Below are 22,664 nucleotides of genomic sequence, written 5' to 3'. Positions count from 1 at the left end.
GAACCTACAACTGACATAAGTCCTTTTAAAATTTTAATTTAATTTAATTTATTTAAAGAGATGGGGGTCTCACTTTGTTCAGGCTGGACTTGAACTCTTGGCTTCAAGCAATCTTCCTGCCTTGGCCTCCCAAATTGCTGGGATTACAGGCATGAGCAACTGTGCCTAGACCTGCAATCATTTTGTTGTTGTTGTTGTTTTGAGACAGGATCTCCTTGGGTCACCACTCCCCACCAGGCTGGAGTACAGTGGTGTGATCTCAGCTAACTGCAACCTCTGCTCAAGTGATCCTCCCACCTCAGTCTCCCAAGTAGCTGGAACTACAGGCACACACCATCATACACCCAGCTAATTTTTGTATTTTTTTGTAGAGATGAGGCTTTGCCTTGTTGCCCACGCTGGTCTCGAATTCCTGGGCTCAAGTGATCTACCTGCCTCGGCCTCCCAAAGTGCTGGGACTACAGGCATGAGCCACTGCACCCAGCCACTGACATCATTCTTTTTTTTTTTTTTTGAGATGGAGTATTGCCCTGTCTCCTAGGCTGGAGTGCAGTGGCATGATCTTGGCTCACTGCAACCTCCACCTCCTGGGCTCAAGTGATTCTCCTGCCTCAGCCTCCCGAGTAGCTGGGATTACAGGCAAATGCCACCACGCCCAGCTAATTTTTTGTATTTTTAGTAGAGATGGGGTTTCACCATGTTGGCCAGGCTGGTCTGGAACTCCTGGCCTCAAGTGATCCACCCACCTCGGCCTCCCAAAGTGCTGGGATTACATGCATGAGCCACCGCGCCCGGCCTCCTTACACCATTCCTAATGGTGAGACTGAACACTTACAGAATAGTGATGGAGGGCATCTTTGCCTCGCTCCTGAGATCAGCCTCCAGAGTAGCTGGGGCAACACGCACGTGACACCATGCTCGGCTCATTTTTTTTTTTTTCCTTTTTGTAGAGACAAAGTCTCATTATGTTGCCTAGGCTGGTTTTGAACTCCTGGGCTCAAGCAATCCTCCTGCCTCGGCCTCCCAAAGTGTTGGGATTACAGGCATGAGCCACCACACCTGGCCTATCTTGACAACTTTCCTGTGAATCTAAAATTATTCCAAAATTAAAAGTTGATTTAAAAAACACAATGAGATACCATGACACACCTATTAGAAAACTGACAATACTAAATGCTAGCACATTACCCAAGTGATTTTAAAAGTTATGTACACTCAAAAACCTATACACAATGCAGGTTCCTCAAAAAACTAAAAATAGAACTACAGCACGATCCAGCAATTCCACAACTGGGTACAGATCCAAAAGAAAGGAAATTAATATGTCAAAGAAATATTTGCACTCATGATCACTGCAGCACTATTCACAGCTGTCAAAATATGAAACCAGCCCATCAACAGATAAATAGATAAAGAAAATGTGTTACATTTATACAATGGAATATTATTAAGTCATAAAAAGAATGAAATCCTGCCATTTGCAACAACATGGGTGGAACTAGGGACCATTAGGTTAAGTGAAATAAGCCAAGCACAGAAAGACAAATATCACATGCTCTCACTCATATGTGGGGGCTAAAAAAGTGGATCACATGAAGATAGAGAGTAGATTGGTGGTTATCAGAGGCTGGAAAAGGGGACGGTGGGGGGAGGGAATGTGGAGAAAAAAAGAGAATGTAAATGTATTATTACTACTGAACTATATACTTATAAATGGCAAATATGGTAAATTATGTATGTATATTTTACCTCAATAAAAAAACTTACACACAAATGTTTATAGTGGCTTTATCCATAATTGGCAAAAACTGGAAACAAGCAGGATGTCCAATAATTGAATGGAAAAAACAAACTGGTACATCAATACAAGGAATACTATTCAGCAATAAAAAGGAACAAGTTAGCTGGGAGCGGTGGCTCATGCCCGTAATCCCAACACTTTGGAGGCCGAGGTGGGTGGATCGCCTGAGGTCAGGACTTCGAGACCAGTCTGGCCAGCATGGTGAAACCCCATCTCTACTAAAAATACAAAAATTAGTTGGGTGTGGTGGCTGGCACCTGTAATCCCAGCTACTCGGGAAGCTGAGGCAGGAGACTCGCTTGAACCCAGGAGGCAGAGGTTGCAGTGAGCCAAGATTGCACCATTGCACTCCAGCCTGGGCAACAGAGTGAGACGCTTAGTCAAAAAAAAAAGAAAAAAGAAAAAAGAAAAAAAAAAGGAACAAGTTATCGAGTCACCTAGCAAGAAGGCTGAATCACAAATGCATTTTAATAAATGAAGCCAGACTCAAAAGGCTACATATTGTATGATTCCATTTATGGGACACTCTGGAAAAGACAAAATCATAAGGACAGGAGACAAATCAGTTACCAGGAGTTGTGGTTGACTGACTAAAGGGGCCACACAAGGGAAATTTTTAGGGAGAACTGTTTTCTATGGTACTGGGGTGATAAATGGGGTGGTGGACTTAATGCACTCATCAAAACTCATGCCAAATGAATGTTACGTATGCAAATTTTAAAAAATTAACCAAGATATCACGGTATCCAAGGATGGAATGCAGCTTGTGACAAATGAATCTAACAGTATTATAAATGTGTGCCAATACTTCAATGAAGGGGATAAGGGAAAAAGGAACTGACCTCAGGACTTTGGAAAACTGTTTTGAGTGGCTACTGTAAGGCTAAAGACAAGACTATACAATACCAACTGCACTCTAGTTGGTAAATAAGTTTCTCACAGGGGTATCGGTTAGTAATTCTAAAACTATATTATATTTATACTAGGGTTAAACAAATAAGTGAATAAAATGTACATAATGAAAGCCAGGTTTCTCACTTTCAGAGTAAGAAGTCACAAAAAAGCAAGGGAAGGGATGCTAGAATGAACCCTGTGGTGCCGGATTAGGGTCAGAGGTATTTTAATAGCTAGATACAGGATTATAGACGTGTGTATATATACAGGTTAATAGTCATACATGTATTTTTTACATTTGTCTGTTGAAAGGGCCTAGAACCAGTGGTACTCCATTAGCAAAGGACACACCTAGCACCCAGATCTTGGCTTCTAACTATCATTCTAGAATAAAAGAAACCAGGGTTCCTTAGAGAAATGGTTGATACTAGTTCTGGAGCAAGGAAAAATACAGGATGAGCCTGGAGCATCTTGTAGGGCCAGAAAGTAAGGAAGTGTTCAAAATTCAAAAGGATGAGGCATGTCAAAGGGACAAAAAAGCCAACCTAAAAGAGCTCCAGATGGTTAAAACCAGAACAATTTGATAGTATTGGATTATAACTTAAAGAATAAAATACACACCCATGAGAAATAAATGACTGAATAAATGGGAAGGGGCAAATTTTTTTTTCTTTTTCTTTTTTTTTTTTTTGAGACAGAGTCTCACTCTCACCCAGGCTGGAGTGCAGTGGCACGATCTCAGCTCACTGCAACCTCCACTTCCCAGGTTCAAACGATTCTCCTGCCTCAGCCTCCCGAGTAGCTGGGACTATGGGTGTGTGCCACCACATCCAGCTAATTTATCTATTTTTAGTAGAGATGGGATTTCACCATGTTGGCCAGGATGGTCTTGATCTCTTGACCTCGTGATCCTCCTGCCTCAGCCTCCCAAAGTGCTGGGATTATAGGCGTGAGCCACCACGCCCACTCAGGACAAATCTTTCTTACAGAATTCCAAATAATGTATGTGGATATTCCTGTCTTCCGATGGTAGAGCTTAATTCTCCTCTCCTTGATTGTGTGTTGATCTTAGTGACTCATTTTCAAGTGGAAAGGGAAACATGGAAACTTTACAGCAGAGAAATCTGGCAGATACCACCTCATATTGACATCATGTGCCCTGTGATGTCATGTGATGAGAAGGGCACTTCCTCTTCCTAAAAACCCATAACCCTAGTCTAACCAGAGGAAAACGTCAGATAAACATATTGAGGAACATTCTACAAAATAATTGACCACTACTATTCAAAAGTTTCAAGATTATGAGAAACAAGGAAAAACTGAAGAAATGTCACATCTGTCACAGGAAATTAAGGAGACATGGCAACAAAAAGCAATGTGGGATCTTGGACTGAATTCTGGAACTGAAAAAGGACATAAGTTGAAAAACTGGTAAAATTTGAATAAAGTCTGTAGTTTAAGTTAGCATTTTACCAATGTAAATTTCTTAGCTTTGACAAATGTACTATGGTTATGTTAACATTTAGGGAAGCTGGGTAAGGGATATACAGAAACTTTCTGTACTATCTTTGCAATTTTTCTGTAAACCTAAAATCATTCCAATATAAAAAGTTTATTTTAAAAAAGCCCACAAATGTCCAGTAGCATCTCATCTCACTCAGACTACTATAGAAGCCAAAGTCTCTACAGTGGCCTACAAGGCCCTACATTATCTGACTCTCTCTCTACTACTTCTCGGACCTCATCTACTATGTTTGTTGAATAACTGAATGAATTATTCCCTAAAACAAAAGAACCCAAGTCTGACTAATCTGGAGAACTATCAAAAAAGGAATATTCCAAGGGTACATCTCAAAGATTTCTGAATCAGGCTTTCTGGGGTGGGAGTAGAAAAATGTTTATTGGCTGGTCTCGGTGGCTTATGCCTGTAATCTCAGCACTTTGGGAGGCTGAGATGGATGAATTGCATGAGCCCAGGAGTTTGAGACTAGCCTGGGCAACATGGCAAAATGCCGTCTCTACAAAAAATGCAAAAATTAACTGGGTATGGTGGCGCACGACTGTAGTTCCAGCTACCTGGGAGGCTGAGGTGAATGGATTGCTTGAGCCCAGGAGTCGGACGCAGGAGGATTGTTTGAGCCCCAGAGACAGAGGTTGCAGTGAGCCAAGATTGCATCACTACACTCTAGCCTGGGCAACAGAGTGAGACTCTGTCAAAAAAAAGAGAAGAGAGGAGAGGGGAGGGGAGAGGAGGGGAAATTGTTTATGTATTTATGTATTTGAGACAAGGTCTCACTCTGCTGCCCAAGCTGGAGTGCAGTGGAGCGATCATGGGTCACTGCAGCCTTAACCTCCCTGGGCTCAGGTGATCCTCCCACCTCAGCCTCCAAGTAGCTAGGACTATAGGTGCACACCATCATACACAGCTAATTTTTGTAGAGACAGGGTTTTGCCATGTTGCCCAGGCTGGTCTTGAACTCCTAGGCTCAAGCGATCCACCTGCCTCAGCCTCCCAAAGTGCTGGAATTACAGGTGTGAGCCACCATGCCTGGCTGAAAATGTACATTTTTAAAAGCACCCTGGATGATTCTGAGAATTATTCAGATTTGGAGATCCTCATGATGGAAAACAATGAATTCTCTTATTAAGCAGTCAAATAGCTTTATTAAATATTAAAAATAAATGTGACTATTGCAACTAAAGAGGAAAATTGAGAGACTGAGATGCAAATTATTTAAGATACATGGGAATTCTCAAAAAATATATAATAAATAAGACGACCCTTAGTTCAGTACAGTGGTTCTCAACTGGGAGCAATTTTGCCTCCTTCCCACACCCCTGGGGACATCTGGCAACATCTGGAAACATTTTTGGTTACCACAACTGGGGTGGTGTTTTATTGGCATCTAATGGGTACAGGCCAGAGATGGTGCAAAACATCTTGTAAGGTATAGGACAGCCTCTCATAACAAAGAATTACCTGGCCTAAAATGTCTGTACTGCCACAGTTGAGAAACCCTGCCTTAGGATGACTGATGGCCGCTTTCAGATAAGGGCCCAGTCCATCCAACTCCTGCTAGAATATCACCACTGCCAGCCTACTCACTATTCCACAGGAATCAATGCACTGCTGAGCAGCTTAAAAGTTTTCCCCAACTTTTTATTTTGAAAATTTCTATACATTATAGAAGAGTTGAAAGAATAGCATAAATATGCATTTGTCCTTCACTTACACCCACCAAAAGTTAACATTTGCCCCCATTTGCTTTATTACAGAATAAACACCATCTATCTGCACATATATGCTTTGTTTTGCTGAGTCATTTGAAAGTAGCAGACATAAGAACGCTTCAACATGTATCTCCTGCATAACCACACCACCATTATCATACCAAAGGATATTAACGATAATTCTATCTCATCTTCAAACTTCCCCACTTGTCCCAAATATGCCTTTTACAACTCACTCCAACCCAATCTAAGATCCAATCAAGGTTCACTCATTGCATTTAGTTATGTCTCTTTAGTTTCTTAATCCAGAATAATTCCCCCATCTTTTTTGTTTTCCATTATACTGTCTGAAGAGACCTAGCCAGTTGTCTTGTAGAAGGTCTTCTATTTTGGATTTGTCTTATTTCCTTATGGTGTCATTTAACATATTTATTTTCTTCCTACAAACTAGAAGTCTTGGCTCAATTAGATTCAGGTTACTTTGGCAAGAACACTCTACATGTGATGTTGTGTATCGTTTTCACTGCATCACATCACAAATAACACACGTCAGGCTGTCCATCAATGATGCTGTTTGATCACTGGGTTAACATGGTGATCACCAAATTTCTGCTGTAAAGGTACACTTCCCCCTTTGAATTAGGATGTATAAATATCCTTTTTTTTTTTTTTTTTTTTTGAGACAGAGTCTTGCTCTTTCACACAGGCTGGAGTGCAGTGGCGCGATCTTGGCTCACTGCAACCTCTGCCTCCCAGGTTCAAGCAATTATCTGCCTCAGCCTCCCAAGTAGCTGGGATTACAGGCGCCTGCCATCACACCAGGCTAATTTTCATATTTTTAGTAGAGACGGGGTTTCACCACGTTGGCCAGGCTGGTCTCAAACTCCTGACCTCGTGATCCACCCACCTCGGCCTCCCAAAGTGTTGGGATTACAGGCATAAGCCACCATGCCCAGCCAAATATCCTACTTAGCAACTTTTACCCCAATAGTTTTAGCACCCACTGATAATCTTTGTCTGAAATAATTATTACACTGGGGTTGGAAATGGTGATTTCCAAAGTCCATCATTCCTTCTGCATTTTTTAGCTCACAATATTCTGTAAACAGCAGATGAACATTCTTTTCTTCCCTCCCCTTTTTGTTTAACAATATGGATGCATAGATTTCTGTTGCTAAATCATTACCTTCATTCTTCTTCTCTTTTTCTGGGACAAGGTCTTGCTCTGTTGCCCAGGCTGCAGTGCAGTGGCGTGAGCATAACTCATGCAGCCTCAAGCTCCTGGGCTCCAGTGACCTCCCACCTCAGCTCCTGAGTAGCTGGGACTACAGGTGTGCATCATCCCTAGCTAATTTTTGTATTTTTTTGTAGAGACAGGGTCTTGCTACGTTGCCCAGTTGGGTTTCAAACTCCTGGCCTTAAGCAATCCTTCCACCTCACCCTCCCAAAATGCTGGGATTACAGGGGTTAAGCACTACATCCAGTCCTAGTATTCTTTTTAATTGTTAAATTGTCCCGAATTTGGCCCATGGAAACTCCTTCAAGCTGGCTCCTAAGATCTTTTGATATGAACTCATCAGTCTTTGAATACCTCCTATAGGCATCTCTGGTTTTTAAGACTTTGTTCCCACATCAAAATGGTTGCATTAAAGGGGCCAGGTCAGAATTTCCTACATACATTCTGGGGTAGAGTCATGCAGTGGGTCACAGCAAGTCCTTGCTACCACTACAGTAACCACAAAAGTATTATCAAATACTGCATTAATACTTACCAGCTGAGTTACACCCAGCATTACTTATTATCCTAACAATCCTCTAACATTTGCATACAGATTTTTGCAGTTTATTATAATGTTTTTATACATAAAGAGCACATAAAATGCAGATGTGCCCTCTCTCTAGGGTATACCCAATCAACACTGCATATTACTATACATATTTGCTCAGGCCAGTCAAGGAAAGCCTGATGAGCCTTGAGCAAACAATGTACCCACTCTGAACAGGTAGAGTACTCTGTCCTCTAGAATCAATACACCTTCAAATACAGGTAGGCAAACAGTAACCCTTCAGGTGGGCACACATACTCAAGTTCCTCTCTTTGAAGACCTATATCCAGTATCTGAAATTTATTGGTGGCATTTACCCATTAGGGAAAACAATTCTAATTATACACGGGAAGTTAATCCATCATATTAAATACATAAAATAGTATACCACTTTATATTTCTTATTTCTTTTCCGGTATGATTAAAGCACACTGAAGATAGAAAGAATCTTTATCAAGTGCTTTGCAACTCTGAGCAGGGAGTATGAAATATTTACTCACACTATAAAGGTACAACGATAATACAATAATTAAAATAATAAGATACATAATAAAATGTGACTTTCAGTACTAAGAACAGAGGATAGGGGAAAAAAAGAATGCCTAATTTCTAGTTAGTTATCTAGGGCTCCTTGAGTGATGTGAAATTTTGACATCTCTGAACAATAACAGAAAAAAAGAACAAATGAGAAAGAGAAGGCAATGTAAAAGAAATGTTAAAGGCAAAAGTAAATCAAATTGGTATGTAAAGAAAATATCCACAAAAGTATACCAATCATCCAGAAGGTACCTTTGTTCAGAAGAGGAAGGAAGTCAGGTGCTTTTTCCCGAAAAACCCTTTGAGCATCCTCGGCTTTCATGGACACTTCCTTTGTCTGAACTAGGAAAAAGCCTTTACCAACCATCTGTGAAAATAAAATTTCATTGAGATTTTAAAATGAACTTCTGAGACTAAAACAATGATTTCCTATTCTAGTATTTCTCTGTATAAAATGCAACAACAGCACACTGATTTTTGTTTTAATTATAAGTCTAATTCAGGGTGTTTGCTATAATAAGTTCTCACTATATATATATATAAGATTCTTTCTTACAGATGGGTGGTTCTGGTTTAGTACTGCAGTTAAGAGTAAGGGTCAAATAAATGTGAATTATCTCTCAAGTTTAAAACATGATTAAAATTTTTCTACGACCAGATGGAAGTTTTAGTTTGGTGATACTGCAAATGTCCAATAAGAAGAGAATGGTTAAGTAAATTATGGTACAGTCACATGATGAAATGCCATAGTTCATTACATTTATCATAGTTCATTATTCATACAACAAAGATGTTATAATAAAATGAGGAAAAGCTTATGTAATAATGTTAATTTTACTTTTATTTATTTATTTATTATTTATTTATTTTTCTTTTCTTTTCTTTTTTTTTTTGAGACAGGGTGTCACTCTGTTGCCCAGGCTGGAATGTAGTGGTGCAATCATAGCTCACTGCAGCCTCAAACTCCTGGGCTCAAACGATTCTCCCACCTCGGCCTCCCAAGCAGCTAGGACTACAGGCCTGTGCCACCATGCCTGGCTAATTTTTTAAATTTTTTTGTAGAGACAGGTTCTCGCCATGTTGCCAGGCTGATCCTGAACTCCTGGGCTCAAGCCATCCTCCTGCCTCAGCCACCCAAGATGCTGGAATTATAAGCATGAGCCACTGTACCTGGCCAATAATGTTAATTTTAAAAGGCATGATACAAATTTATATAGTATAGCAAAATAATGGTAGATCACACTTATGGAGCACTTACTATGTGGCAGGCAGTTTTATGTACTTTACATATTATATATTTAACCCTCTCATGAAGTAGGTATCATTACCCTCATTGTACAGATGTGAAAACTAAGGCGCACAGTGATTAAGGAACTTGCCCAAGGACATTTAACAATTAAGTGACAGAGCTGTGATTCAAACCTAGTTAATCCGATTACAGACTAAATAAATTTAAAAATTATTCCTAAAAAGATTATTCAAGGTATGGCACAATTATGTATTGCTTTTAAACTTATTTTACTCTTTCTTATTTCTATAATTCTCCACAATGAGGACATATTAATTTTTAAAGTAATTATGAAAGTAGTTTTTAAAAATGCAAAGTCAGCCCAGCATCATGGCTCACACCTGCATTCCGAGCACTCTGAGAGGCCAAGTTGGGAGGATTGCTTGAGACTAGGAGTTTGAGACCAGCCTGGGCAACACAGCAAGACCCCATCTTTATAAAAATTTTTTTTAAATTAGCCATATGTGGTGGTGTGTGCCTGTAGCCCTAGCTACTCAGGAGGCTGAGGTGGGAGGATCCCTTAAGCCCAGGAGTTAGAGGCTACACTGAGCTATGATCTCACCACTGCACTCCAGCCTGGACAACAGAGCAAAACCTTGTCTCTAAAAAAAAAGTAGTCATTCCAACCACTTAATTTTTAGCAAAGCTTGTTAGGTTTTTAATAATTAAAAGTAACATATATTTTCAACACAGAACATCTGAAAAATAAAAAATAGAAATGAAGAAATATCAACCAGGGTGCTACAACTAAAAGATACTACTGCCATACAGGCATACCCTCCCAGTTTTCTTTTTCTCCCATTACAGAAATAATATATGCTCATTGTTAAATCCACAGAACTACAAAAAAAAAAAAAAAAACTCTTAATAAAATAAAACAACTGTTAACATTTAAGTATCTATAACTTTCCAGACTTACCCACTTAAAAAAATCAGTTACTTACATAATATTCTACAGATTTTCACTTACTTGCTTGTGACATTTTCTACATAAAATCAGTTTTAATGGCTGATAGAATTTCATCCTATGGCTACATTATTCCATACCATTCCATCAAATTTTATCAAACTCAAATCCTATTTCAGAATCTTGAAATACCCTCATTCAATGCTGCCTCCAAAAAAGAAACATACATTTAAAAATTGTAGAGAATTACATGGACATCACTGCCAGATGACTGTAAAATAAAAATATCAGAAACAATTCTACCTCTCTTATTTTCTAGAGTGCTTATCATCTCTCATTTATAAACACAAACTGATATGATTATGATGATTACTTCAAAATAATGTTACCTAAATAATAAACTATATTTTAATATTTCCCCACAGATATTTGGAGAGACTCCTTTTCATGAAAATTCTTCTACTTTTAAAGACTTGAAAACAGTGGTAACTACCCAACTTCAATTTCAGATGATGAAATACTCTCAAACAATTCAAACTATTTTATTCTACTTTATCCTGTACATATCTGTGATGTAGGTAAGAGAAGTCGAGGAATGTGATTTTTATTGTTTGTTTGCTTTTGAGCCGGAGTCTTGCTCTCTCGCCCAGGCTGGAGTGCAGTGGTGTGATCTCAGCTCACTGCAACCTCTGCCTCGTGGGTTCAAGCAATTCCCTGCCACAGCCTCCCGAGTAGCTGGGATTACAAGCACCCACCACCACGCCTGGATAATTTTTGTATTTTTAGTAGAGATGGGGTTTCGCCATCTTGGCCAGGCTGGTCTTGAACTCCTGACCTCATGATCCACCCGCCTCGGCCTCCCAAAGTGCTGGGATTACAGGTGTGAGCCACCACGCCTGGCCGGAATCTGATTTTTACGTGAGAAAACCAAAGTCTAGTAACTTCTCTTGGCTTCCTATGGAGTGTACTTTCTGCTTTACCCCGCCTTTTTAGACTTCCTACCCTCTCTCAAATTGTATACTTCCTATTGCAAAAAAAAAAAAAAAAAAGTATTTAATGCATTAAAACAATGTGAAACAAAATTCTGTGATCCTCCTGGGGTTTAACAAATATAGAGTTAGCAATCATAGTTTCAGTCTAAGCTGTCCTAAGATACTTGTGTTATGACATGAGAAAGACTCAAGTTTTATTTTTTTCATCTCAAGATTCACTAGCTTCTATACATATTTCCCTGTGAACTCATTTCATTTTTTAAAAATGTAATCTCTCAATATAATATGTAAGTCTTTTGTCTTTCGGCATGTTTTGATACCCTCTTCACATGTACTTGGTATTTTATTTTTTATTTTTGTTTGTTCTCTTCATTCCTTAATTCTGTACTTTCAGAATAAGATAGGATAACTATAGCCAAATAGTCCCTAGACTGGAAGGCCCTAGAGTCCACATGCTTTCAGTCACATTCCTGCTCCACCAGGCATTCAGCAACTTGCCTTTACCACTGAGGCAGCATAACAGCATCATGTTTAAGGGTTAAGGTGTGGCCTACACAGCTAGACTGCCTGGACTGGAATCATGGCTCTGCTGTTTACTAGCTGAATGGCCTTTTGCAAGGTACTTACCCTCTTTTGGTCTATTTTTCATATCTGTAAAATGGGGAATAATAGCACTTATTTCATAGAGTTGTTTTGAGTATTGAGTTAATTCATTTAAATTCCTTTCCATAGTGCCTGGCATATAGTAAACACTATGTAAGTGTTAGTTATTATTGTCGCTGTGGGATTATTGTTTATGTTGTATTCCAGGGGATATCTAAAGAACATCATTCTTCCTGGTCATATTCTTTTCAAAGGCACACAACACTGCCATTTCACATACCAGATACCAAAGGTTAAAAGGTTAAGAACATTTGATGACTCATGAAGAAACACTGTTTTGATGGCTTTTCTCTTTAAACATGCTAAATATTCTTTATGTCCACTCCTCATTACCTACAAAAAAGGAGTTTAACCTAAATAATTACATATTTTGAAAATTGTATGTAGTTTTTTTTTTTTTAAATCACCATACAGCATAATGAAAGCATTTACCTCAGATGTTCGATTAACATGTGATCAGATAGCTCAAAAGCCAGAAGCACATTTTTCTATATCTTACCAGATTCATAGAATGTTTTTATCACATAGGCATAAGTAAAAAAGAAAATCTAAAAGTCTTAAAATTATACTTTGACTTCTGTTGGTTTAAAAACTATACCTCAGATATACTTTGTAGATTTCAGACATTTCTACATGGGTTTTCTACATTGTGGAATGTATAGCTATTGAAAGGTATTCATTTTTAATATTTTCCTAAAATCATTCCTTTTGATATGTTCCAACTTTAAAAAAAAATCCATTCAAAAAGAGACTTGATGAGTTTTCCAGCCGAGCATGGTGGCTCTTGCCTATAATCCCAGCACTTTGGGAGGCCGAGGTGAGTAGATTGCTTGAGGTCAGGAATTAGAGACCAGCCTAACCAACATGGCAAAACCCTGTCTCTACTAAAAATACAAAAATTAGCAGGCATGGTGGCGGGCATCTGTAATCCCAGCTACTTGGGAGGCTGAGGCAGGAGAATCGCTTAAACCCAGGAGGCAGAGGTTGCAGTGAGCTGAGATGGCGCCACTATACTCCAGTCTGGGAGACAAAGTGAGACTCCGTCTTAAAAAAAAAAAGACTTGATGAGTTTTCCATTCACTTCTCCATTTCTGTAAGTTTGGTTTTTAAATTCAAACAGATTCCTCCTGAAGGTACCTGATTAATGCATAATCAGTACATCCTACTGCTGTCTTCCCACTGGAGCACCCACCAACTAAGGAACTGCTGCTTCTGGAGCCCCTAACCTCTGTATCTCCAATTATTTTTCAAGCAGAAGCTGCAACCCCAAAAACCCTTCTCTACTCATGAGCTCACCAAGACCCACTGTTCATAAGCCTATGAGTTTTGCCAACCTAGCTTCCATCTCACTCTTCTGCATCAAGCTCCCTTCTATGGCAATAAAGGAAAATAAGGAACATAATGTGGAGGTTGCTGTCACAGTCACAACAGGGTCCAAAAGTTGTATTCCTAAATGTATTTTTGGCTGAGCATGGTGGCTCATGCCTGTAATCCCAGCACTTTGGGAGGCTGAGGCAGGCAGATCACGAGGTCAAGAAATCGAGATCATCCTGGCCAACATGGTGAAACCCTGTCTCTACTAACAATACAAAAAAAATTAGCTGGGCGTGGTGGCGCACACCTGTAGTCCCAGCTACTTGGGAGGCTGAGGCAGGAGAACTGCTTGAACTCAGGAGGCAGAGGTTGCAGTGAGCCGAGATCGCACTACTGCACTCCAGCCTGGTGACAGAGCGAGACCCCGTCTCTCACACACACACACACACACACATTGCATTTTCTTACCCCCTAACCAATTAGAACTCCAAAGAAATTTCCCCACTAAATAATTATAAAATGTCATGCTTTACTAAGCAGTACTACTTTTGTGAGCTTCTCTGGAAATCATCTAGTATAATGAAAACTCTAAGGGCAGAGAATTTTGTCTATGTATCTTCATCTCCAGCATATACTGTAGTTCATCATTTCTGAGTTGCTATCAATTATAAGATGCATTCCAGATAAGCAAAACCATGGAAAACAAATAGACATCCTATCATCAGTGAAATATAACAGTAACTAGCACATAATAGGTGCTTAATGCTTACTGAATTGAATTATTTTTTTTTTAAGTTTCTTTGGGAAAGTATTTTGAAGCCCATGCAATCTACTTACAAACAAATGCTTAATGCTTACTGAATTGAATTATATATATTTTTAAAGTTTCTTTGAGAAAGTATTTTGAGGCCCCAGCAATCTACTTACAGACAAATCTATTGGGGGAGGGGGTGGTGGCAAAGGATTATAACTTGAGGGTTGCCTGTATTTCCAATAGCCAATTTGAAAAGAATGGAAGTACTCCATAGTGGTCCATTTTTAAATCTAGGTGTATGACTATTTCTCTTCTCTTTGTCCTTACCTCATCAATTAGCTTCCTGGCATTTGCAATAGTATAATCACCAGCAAATAAAACCACTAAGCATGATTCATCGCTGCTCTTCTGTCTCTGACCCCGGGATACTGGAACAATGCTTCTATTGGCTTCTGTGGAAACACGAACAGCTTTGAGCTCTTCAGTAGTAGGTATAGGAACATAGTCCTGAACCACAGCTTCTTCTGGAAGAAGGCTCCAGTTGAGTTCTCCTGACACAGGTGTAAAGTCATGAATGTTACTCCATGTATTGTTGAAGATACTTAGCCCTGCATCTTTGAACTGGAAAGCTAATTCAGGATAGTACCATTGAAAACAGCCAAATTTGATATTTGAGGAAGACTCAATGATGGGTTGAGTGGCACAACACAAAAAGACTTCCAGCTTTCTACAATCTCGCACACGAAATTGTTGGCAGGCTAATGTGCACTTGCAATCTCTGCAATTCCGGAAAAACACGCTGCCTTTCACGGGTCCCAGAAAAATTATGCAGTTAGTACAGTCATCAATGGTAATTGTAGCAGAGTGATCAAAAATATAGATGTTACAGTTCTCACAGTCTTGAATGAGAAACTGTTGACCTGCTACTGTCCCAGGTAAGCGACCTACTGTTTCATCCTTCAGTCCACTGAACATGTAGTCTTTTGGATCAACCTGCAGGAACAAAACACAGACCTTGAGTATTATTAACATTATTCAACAAATATCAGCTAAATGCCTATTGGCTGCCAGGCACAGTTCTTAGTGCTGAAATAGAAATTCTTAAATCTCAAGGACTTTGAAACACAATAAGAAAATGAACAGGACAAATTGTTTCTCTGAATAATAATATAAAACTTATGATCTTAGTCAATATACACACCTCCCAGAAGACAGATCCATTCTCTTTGCTATTAAATTGTGCTCTGCGCATGAAAGCTAAAGGGTAGCCTCTGTGACACTATGGTTTGAGTTTCCCCATGACTTAACCCAAGTGACACCTACATCATCATTGCTACTGTCAATATTGTCAGTAGGCTTTTAGCCTATTTGGAATTTATATAAGTGAAAAATGTACTAAGCTTTGTAGAGTACCACGGTCAAAAAAATATTTTTAAATGATTGTTTTAATAAAAGGGACTATGAAAAATTCAATTCATATCCTATGTATCTAATGATCTTAACCACGACCTTGCTATTTCAGCTTTCTGATACTTTTTCTTTTTTGATGCTTCATTTTTAAAACTTCTACTTCTCTGAAAAATTCTGAGGCTGGGTACAGTGGCTCTTGCTTTTAATCCCAGCACTTTGGGAGGCGGAGGTGGGAGGATCAGATGAGACCAGGAGTTCGAGACCAGCCTGGCCAACATGGCGAAACCCTGTCTCTATTAAAAATACAAAAATTACCCAGGCGTGGTGGCACACGTCTGTAATCCCAGCTACTTGGGAGGCTGAGGCACAAGAATAGCTTGAGCCTTGGAGGCGGAGACTGCAGTGAGCCGAGATCGCACCACTGCACTCCAGCCTGGGGGACAGAGTGAGACTTTCTCTCTCTCAAAAAAAAAAAATAATAATAATAATAAAATAAAATTCTGAAAATGGGAATGTACCCAGACTGAAATATATTTCTCTATCCTTTTTCTTTTTTTTTTTTTTTTTTTTTGAGGCAGAGTCTGGCTCTGTCGCCCGGACTGGAGTGCAGTGGCCGGATCTCAGCTCACTGCAAGCTCCGTCTCCCAGGTTTACGCCATTCTCCTGCCTCAGCCTCCTGAGTAGCTGGGACTACAGGCGCCCGCCACCTCGCCCGGCTAGTTTTTGTATTTTTAGTAGAGACGGGGTTTCACCGTGTTAGCCAGGATGGTCTCGATCTCCTGACCTCGTGATCCGCCCGTCTCGGCCTCCCAAAGTGCTGGGATTACAGGCTTGAGCCACCGCGCCCGGCCTCTATCCTTTTTCAAATCAATGTATGGGTCTCAGTTTCTAAACCCCAACTGATTTCTGCAATATGCTATAGAAAACAGAAGAACCTGAAGGCACAAGAATCACAATATGTAAATGCAAGCAAATTCGATTCAAGCATTTATTAAGCTACAATGCAATTTTTCAAATTTGGCCATTTCTATCCTTAGATCTTCCAAACTGTAGCTCAATCTTTTCTTTCTTTCTTTCTTGGCCATTTCTATCCTTAGATCTTCCAAACTATAGCTCAATCTTTTCTTTCTTTCCTTCCTTCCTTTATTTTTTAGTTTTATTTATTTATTTTATTTTTTTGAAACGGAGTCTCGCTCTGTCGCCCAGGCTGGAATGCAATGGCGCAACCTTGGCTCACCGCAAGCTCCACCTCCCGGGTTCACGCCATTCTCCAGCCTCAGCCTCCTGAGTAGCTGGGACCACAGGCGCCTGCCACCATGCCTGGCTAATTTTGTTTATATATATATATATATATTTTTTTTTTTTTTGTCTGAGACAGAGTCTCGCCCTGTTGCCCAGGCTGGAGTACAGTGGCGCGAACTCGGCTCTCTCCTGTCTCAGTCTCCCAAGTAGCTGGGACTACAGGCACCCGCCACCACGCCCGCTCATTTTTTGTATTTTTAGTAGAGACGGGGTTTTACCATGTTAGCCAGGATGCTCTCAATCTCCTGACCTCGAGATCTGCCCGCCTCAGCCTCCCAAAGTGCTAGGATTACAGGCGTGAGCCACCGCGCCCGGCCCCTGTTTTTGTGTTTTTAGTAGGGATTGGGTTTCACCATGTTAGCCAGGATGGTCTCGATCTCCTGACCTTGTGAGCCACCTGCCGCGGCCTCCCAAAGTGCTGGGATTACAGGCATGAGCCACCATGCCCGGCATTTTTCTTTTTTCTTTTTTTTTTGAGATGGAGTTTTACTCTTGTCACCCAGGCTGGAGTGCAATGGCGCGATCTTGGCTCACTGCAACCTCCACCTCCTGGATTCAAGCGATTCTCCTGCCTCAGCCTCCCGAGTAGCTGGGATTACAGGCATGTGCGACCATGCCCAGCTAATTTTGTATTTTTAGTAGAGATGGGGTTTCACCATGTTAGCTGATCTGGTCTTAAACTCCTGACTTTGGGTGATCTGCCCGCCTCAGCCTCCCAAAGTGCTGGGATTACAGGCGTGAGCCACCGAGCCCAGCCCACATAATCTTTTAAACAGTATGCCTGGAAAATGTCACATTAATTTTTTTATTTTAACTGACCTATCAAAATATGGTCACTAAAAGCCTATTTTTGTTTATTCCATGTGACTTTCTTATCTACTTCAACTGTTATAACTGTTTGTGACTATATAAATTTCATGCAAAACTATTCATGCACCATAGGCTCCCATATATACAATATGTAAAAATTTGATTTACAAAGCAAAATTTAATCATCTTAATAATTAGCAAATGAGCTTAAATTGACTTAGTAATTACACAATAGGTATTGTACTTAGCCAGTTTTACATGCTGTACTAGGAGGAGTACTGGTCTGCAGTATGAGGCAATAAAAGAGGTACTCATTTTCCAGTCCCAATTTTGTCCCCTATAATCAACCTGATCTTGAAAATGTTACCTTAACTTTCTGGATGTTCAGTCACTCTACAAATATTTGAATACCCAGTATTAGCCAGACATTGTTTTAGGCACTAAAATGAATATGACCAGCTCTTTCCATAAAAGAAGTAAACATTCACCTAAACTAAACTAAAAACAACTTGACCATGTAATGAGAGATGCTGAGAATATTCTGGAGGGGACAGAGAAGGGACCTCTGGGGCGGGGAAGAGAAGTGGGGTAGAAGTTCTGCAAAACGTGAGAATGGATAAGCTAGAGCTCGTTAGGTAAAAGGGGTAGGAATAAAGGACCCTCCCTTCCCATGCCAGGTAAAAGTAACAGAAGGAACAAAGTAAAATTCTTCAGGGAGTGGGAGGAAAACTGAAAGTAGTTTGGTATACAAAAACTAGCCGGGCGAGGTGGCGGGTGCCTGTAGTCCCAGCTACTCGGGAGGCTGAGGCAGGAGAATGGCATAAACCCGGGAGGCGGAGCTTGCAGTGAGCTGAGATCTGGCCACTGCACTCCAGTCCGGGCGACAGAGCGAGACTCCGCCTCAAAAAAAAAAAAAAAAGAAAGTAGTTTGGTGTTACACATGCTATCAGAATGCTAGTAGATGAAGCTACAGAGGTAGGCAGAAACCGGATTATAAAGCTTAGAAGTTATCCACAGACAAGAGGGAACCAGAGAAAGATTTAAATAAGCAAAATTTACATGTCAGAATAATTACTCTGATGAGATAAGGACATGTGGAACATGGATTGATCTGAGAGATTATTGTAGTCGTACAGAAAGGGCTGGAACCAGAGCTGTAGTTAGTAGGGAAGAAGATGATGGGATGAATTTGAGAAATACTGAGGAAAGAGAATCAGCAGACTGATAATTCAATGGCTGTAGGAGGTAAGGCAGAAGGATGAATCACAGAGGAAAGGCCATGTGAGGACACAGCAAGAAGGCAGCTGTCTGTAAGCCAGGAAGAGAGCCCTTACCAGACAATCTGCTGGCACCTTGATCTTGGACTTTCCAGGCTCCAGAGCTGTGAGAAATAAACTTCTGTTATTTAAGCCACCAGTCTGTGGTATTTTGTTATGGCATCCTGTTTTAGTCTGCTCAGACTGCAAAAGCCATCCTCTTGCTATGTCATCACCAGACCTGTCCTCTGTGTGAAGGAGAGGGAGGGAGTAAGTGCAAGCTAACTGAATCTTCTTATAAGGACACTAATCCTATCAGATCAGCACTCTACCTTTATGACCTCACTTAACCTTAATTACTTCCTTAGAGGTCCCATCTCCAAATACAGCCATGTGTAGGGGGGCAGGGCTTCAAGATATGAATTTGACAAACATTCAGTCCATAACAGCTGCCAATGCTGAGGAGTTAAATGTAATTTACTATCCTAAGTATTTTCTCTGGACACTCCAGTTTTCTTAGCTCATAGGGAGAAATTAACCTGATAGCTAAAGATTTTATAGCTAAATAGTTCCGCAGTATAAAATTATTTGGACTGTCAGCACAGCCTTCCAAGGAGAAATTTAAGATTTATGTTGCTGTACTTTCTCAACAATTCCTGAAAGTTTTCAAAACAAAAAGTAACAGGAGCTAGACACAGTGGCTCACATCTGTAATCCCAGCTACTTGAGAGTGGGCCAGTGGCCTAGTGAGGCTAGGAGTTTGAGACTGGCCTGGGCAACACAGTGACAACCCCCAGCTCTAAAAAAGTTTTTTAAAACTTAGCAGATTATTTGAAGTGAGTTGGTGGAAGAGGAAAAAAAAAAAAAACCTTAGCTGGGCATGGTGGTGTGCACCTGTAGTCCTAGCTACTCAGAAGGTTGAGGCAGGAGGACTGCTTGTGCCCAGGAGTTCAAGGCTGCAGTGAGCCATGGTCATGCCACTGCACTCCAGCCTGGGTGACAAAGCAAGACCCTGACCCTTAAAAAAAAAAAGTAATAATAAACAACTGAAACTGAAATCCATCGTAATTTTGCAGGTTACTAGTTCTGAAATAAAGTGTCTACAATCACAAACACGGAAAGGTCATGTTTTAAATTATTTTTTCCTAAGAGCCATTTATGAAGTGAGTTTAGTTTAGACTGTATTTTTTTTCTGACATAGGGTCTCACTCTGTCACCCAGGTTGGAGTGCAGTGGCCCACTCACAGCTCACTGCAGCCTCGGCCTCCACCGTTCAAGCAATTCTCCCTGCCTCAGTCTCCTGAGTAGTGGGGACTACAAACGCACACCACCACGCACAACTTATTTTTGTATTTTCTGTAGAGATGGGGTTTTGCCATGTTGTCCAGGCTGGTCTCGAACTCCTGGACTCAAGCGATCCGCCTACCTCAGCCTCCCAAAGTGCTGGAATTACAGGCGTGCGCCACTATGCGTGGCCTAGACTGTATTTCTTACTACAATCCTTAAAAGGTTATGAATATGCTTTTAAAAATCAAGGAAAGTGGTTGGGCATGGTGGCTCACGCCTGTAATCCCAGCACTTGGGAGGCCGAGGTGGGTGGATCGCCTGAGGTCAGGAGTTCGAGACCAGCCTGGCCAACATGGTGAAACCCCGTCTCTACTAAAAATACAAAAATTAGCTGGGCGTGGTGGTGGGCGCCTGTAATCCCAGCTACTTGGGAGGCTGAGGCAGGAGAATCACTTGAACCCAGGAGGTGGAGGTTGCAGTGGGCTGAGATCGCACCACTGCACTCCAGCCTGGAAGACAAGAGCCAAATTCTGTCTCAAAAAAAAAAAAAAAAAAAAAATCAAAGAAAAATTTCAAGAGTTGTAATTCATCTGATATCAATTTAATGTCCTACATCTATTAAACCAAGTTAAGCATTATTTTCCCAACAGAAAACAAAAATGAACATCTTATTATCTAAGAAGCAATACAAATTTTTCATTAAAATTCATTTCCACAGTTAAATTCCCATAATGATAATGTGAGATAAAATAATGGGATTTGTTAATTCCAATGAAAATCCAGTCCCAATAGAAGTAAAAAGATTCAGGAGTATAAGAAGCACTATAATGTACCAGGCACCATACTGAGTACTCTATAATCATTCACTCAATCCATAAAAACCCCTATAAGGCTTGTGTATTATAATTATCTCTGTTTTATACTTGAAAAAACTGAGGCACATGGAGACTACATAACTTGTCCAAGGAAACACTGTGAGTCAGTGCTTGATCTTAGTCTCAGGCATAGACGTTCTGGCTCCTAAATACATTCTCTTGGCGGCTTCTTCATATTCAACCATATTCAGACAAAAACAATTGCTTACTAGATGCACAAATCAATGGAATAGAGAGTTCATAAACAGGCATATCTCTCTTTACATATATATCTCTATATAGATCACACTATGTATGTGTGTGTATATATACACATATATATGTATATACATGTGTATATATGTGTATATACATACACACACATATATGTATATATGTATATACATATATGTATGCGTGTATATACATACATATATGTATGTGTGTGTGTATATACATACATATATGTGTGTGTATATATATATAGTGCAGTGAGCCGAGATCACGCCACTGTACTCCAGCCTGGCGACGAAGCAAAACTGTCTCAGAAAAAGAAAAAAAATTCCTAGATGTGAAAACAAAAACACAATCCACAAAAGAAAAAGTGAGTGGAAATTGAACTTTTGCCCAAATTGAAAATGTTTGCTCTTCAAAAGACACTCTTAAGAGAAGACAAGTTATTAACTGGGAAAAAAGTATTTGCAAAACATACATGGGACTTGTATCCAGGATATATAAAGAGCTCTGAAAAACTCAATAATAAGAAAACAAATAACCCAATTAAAAAAATGGGCAAATGGCTCTTTCCAGCCAGCGCCGAGCGATGGGCATTTCTCGGGACAACTGGTACAAGCGCCGCAAAACCGGGGGCAAGAGAAAGCCCTACCACAAGAAGCGGAAGTATGAGTTGGGGCGCCCGGCTGCCAACACCAAGATTGGCCCCCGCCGCATCCACACAGTCCGTGTGCGGGGAGGTAACAAGAAATACCGTGCCCTGAGGCTGGACGTAGGGAATTTCTCCTGGGGCTCAGAGTGTTGTACTCGTAAAACAAGGATCATCGATGTTGTCTACAACGCATCTAATAATGAGCTGGTCCATACCAAGACTCTGGTGAAGAATTGCATCGTGCTCATCGACAGCACACCGTACCGACAGTGGTACGAGTCCCACTACGCGCTGCCCCTGGGCCGCAAGAAGGGAGCCAAGCTGACTCCTGAGGAAGAAGAGATTTTAAACAAAAAACGATCTAAAAAAATTCAGAAGAAATATGATGAAAGGAAAAAGAATGCCAAAATCAGCAGTCTCCTGGAGGAGCAGTTCCAGCAGGGCAAGCTTCTTGCATGCATTGCTTCCAGGCCGGGACAGTGTGGCTGAGCAGATGGCTATGTGCTAGAGGGCAAAGAGTTGGAGTTCTATCTTAGGAAAATCAAGGCCCGGAAAGGCAAATAAATCCTTGTTTTGTCTTCACCCGTGTAATAAAGGTGTTTATTGTTCTGTTAAAAAAAAAAAAAAAAAATGGGCAAATGATTTGAATAAA

The 22,664-nt window shown here is 40.4% G+C and overlaps 2 protein-coding genes across 2 annotated transcripts in view; one reads left to right on the top strand and one right to left on the bottom strand.

Moving 5' to 3' along the window:
- RP2 (RP2 activator of ARL3 GTPase) overlaps positions 1-22,664 on the bottom strand; it is a 52,440-nt gene that overhangs the window by 20,072 nt on the left and 9,704 nt on the right. The window contains exons 2-3 of the mRNA XM_033201399.1: positions 14,535-15,200; positions 8,542-8,656 (exon numbers count right to left, since the gene is read on the bottom strand). Coding sequence (XP_033057290.1) covers positions 8,542-8,656; positions 14,535-15,200 — 781 coding nt within the window. The remainder of the gene's footprint in view (positions 1-8,541; positions 8,657-14,534; positions 15,201-22,664) is intronic.
- LOC117078520 (40S ribosomal protein S8-like) lies at positions 21,931-22,643 on the top strand. The gene has a single exon (XM_033202079.1). The coding sequence runs from the start codon at positions 21,950-21,952 to the stop codon at positions 22,499-22,501; it is 552 nt and encodes a 183-aa protein (XP_033057970.1). The 5' UTR covers positions 21,931-21,949; the 3' UTR covers positions 22,502-22,643.

This window comes from Trachypithecus francoisi, unplaced genomic scaffold (genome assembly GCF_009764315.1).
Source record: "Trachypithecus francoisi isolate TF-2019V2 unplaced genomic scaffold, Tfra_2.0 Lachesis_group6, whole genome shotgun sequence".
Lineage (NCBI taxonomy): Eukaryota > Metazoa > Chordata > Mammalia > Primates > Cercopithecidae > Trachypithecus > Trachypithecus francoisi.
Note: the sequence above shows the minus strand (reverse complement) of the source record. Positions and strands in the feature narration are given on the sequence as shown.

What these genes read in the sequence shown, in the direction of transcription:
- LOC117078520 (XM_033202079.1), top strand. Translation starts at nt 21,950, where the DNA reads ATGGGCATTTCTCGGGACAACTGGTACAAGCGCCGCAAAACCGGGGGC.